The 1,518-nt window shown below is 58.3% G+C and overlaps 1 protein-coding gene across 1 annotated transcript in view; it reads left to right on the top strand.

Moving 5' to 3' along the window:
* Window positions 1–1,518, top strand: part of DYSF (dysferlin) — an 81,886-nt gene that overhangs the window by 14,607 nt on the left and 65,761 nt on the right. The window contains exon 16 of the mRNA XM_031065169.1: window positions 63–145. Coding sequence (XP_030921029.1) covers window positions 63–145 — 83 coding nt within the window. The remainder of the gene's footprint in view (window positions 1–62; window positions 146–1,518) is intronic.

The following is a 1,518-nucleotide window of genomic DNA, read 5'->3' as shown; positions in this document are numbered from 1 at the left end:
GGGGTGGCTGTGGGGCCACCCCCCCCCGCCGCGGTCCCCAGAGTGACGCTGTCACCTCGCAGGGACCGCCTGACGCACAACGACGTCGTCGGCACCACTTTCCTCGGAATGTCCAAGATTTCGGCGCCCGGAGGGGAGCTGGAGGGTAAGGGCGGGAAGCAGGCCGGGATTTGGGATGCATGGCCTTGGAGGAGCTGCATGGCGTGGCTGGAGGTTGGTGGTGGCTTTGGGGACATCACAGCTGTCACTGTCCCCACCTAGGGACACAGGATGGGGTCCTGGGGTCGCTCCAAGCTGTGCCTCATTTCCGGATGGATCCAACCCCTCTGGATTCTTGGGATTTGGTGGATACTTGGGAATGGGGAATGGAAGTTGCAGGTCCATGGTGTGGCTGGAGGTTGGTGGCAGCTTTGGGGATGTCACAGCTGCCACCGCCACCTCCTGGGGACACAGGATGGGGTCCTGTGGTCACTCGGAGCTGTTCCCCATTTCCAGATTGGCTCCAACCCCTCTGGATTCTTGGGATTTGATGGATTCTTGGGAATGGGGAATGGTAGTTGCAGGTCCATGGCGTGGCTGGAGGTTGGTGGTGGCTTTGGGGACGTCACAGCTGTCACCGTCCCTGCTTGGGGACATGGGGTCCTGTGGTCACTCGGAGCTGTTCCCCATTTCCAGATTGGCTCCAACCCCTCTGGATTCTTGGGATTTGATGGATTCTTGGGAATGGGGAATGGTAGTTGCAGGTCCATGTTGTGGCTGGAGGTTGGTGGTGGCTTTGGGGACATCACAGCTGTCACCATCTCCACCTGGGGATGCGCAATGGGGTCCTGGGGTCGCTCTGATCTGCGCCCCATTTCCAGATTGGCTCCAACTCCTCTGGATTTAGGATTTCGTGGATTCTTGGGAATGGGGAATGGAGGCTGCGTGTCCATGGTGTGGCTGGAGGTTGGTGGTGGCTTTGGGGATGTCACAGCTGTCACCGTCCCTGCTTGGGGACATGGGGTCCTGTGGTCACTCGGAGCTGTTCCCCATTTCCAGATTGGATCAAACCCCTCTGGCTTTAGGATTTGGTGGATTCTTGGGAATGAGGGACAGAAGTTGCAGGTCCATGGTGTGGGTGGAGGTTGGTGGCGGCTTTGGGGATGTCACAGCTGTCACTGTCCCTGCTTGGGGACATGGGGTCCTGTGGTCACTCCGAGCTGTGCCCCATTTCCAGATGGATCAAACCCCTCTGGATTCTTGGGATTTGGTGGATTCTTGGGATTTGGTGGATTCTTGGGAATGCGGGAAGGAAGTTGCAGGTCCATGGCGTGGCTGGAGGTTGGTGGTGGCTTTGGGGACGTCACAGCTGTCACCGTCCCTGCTTGGGGACATGGGGTCCTGTGGTCACTCGGAGCTGTTCCCCATTTCCAGATTGGATCAAATCCCTCTGGATTCCTGGGATTAGGTGGATTCTTGGGATTTGATGGATTCTTGGGAATGGGGGACAGAAGTTGCAGGTCCATGGCGTGGCTGGGG

The sequence above is a fragment of the Geospiza fortis genome, unplaced genomic scaffold (genome assembly GCF_000277835.1).
Source record: "Geospiza fortis unplaced genomic scaffold, GeoFor_1.0 scaffold1004, whole genome shotgun sequence".
Classification (NCBI taxonomy): Eukaryota; Metazoa; Chordata; class Aves; order Passeriformes; family Thraupidae; genus Geospiza; species Geospiza fortis.
The sequence above is the reverse complement of the archived record's forward strand: the minus strand, read 5'-3'. Positions and strand labels throughout refer to the sequence as shown.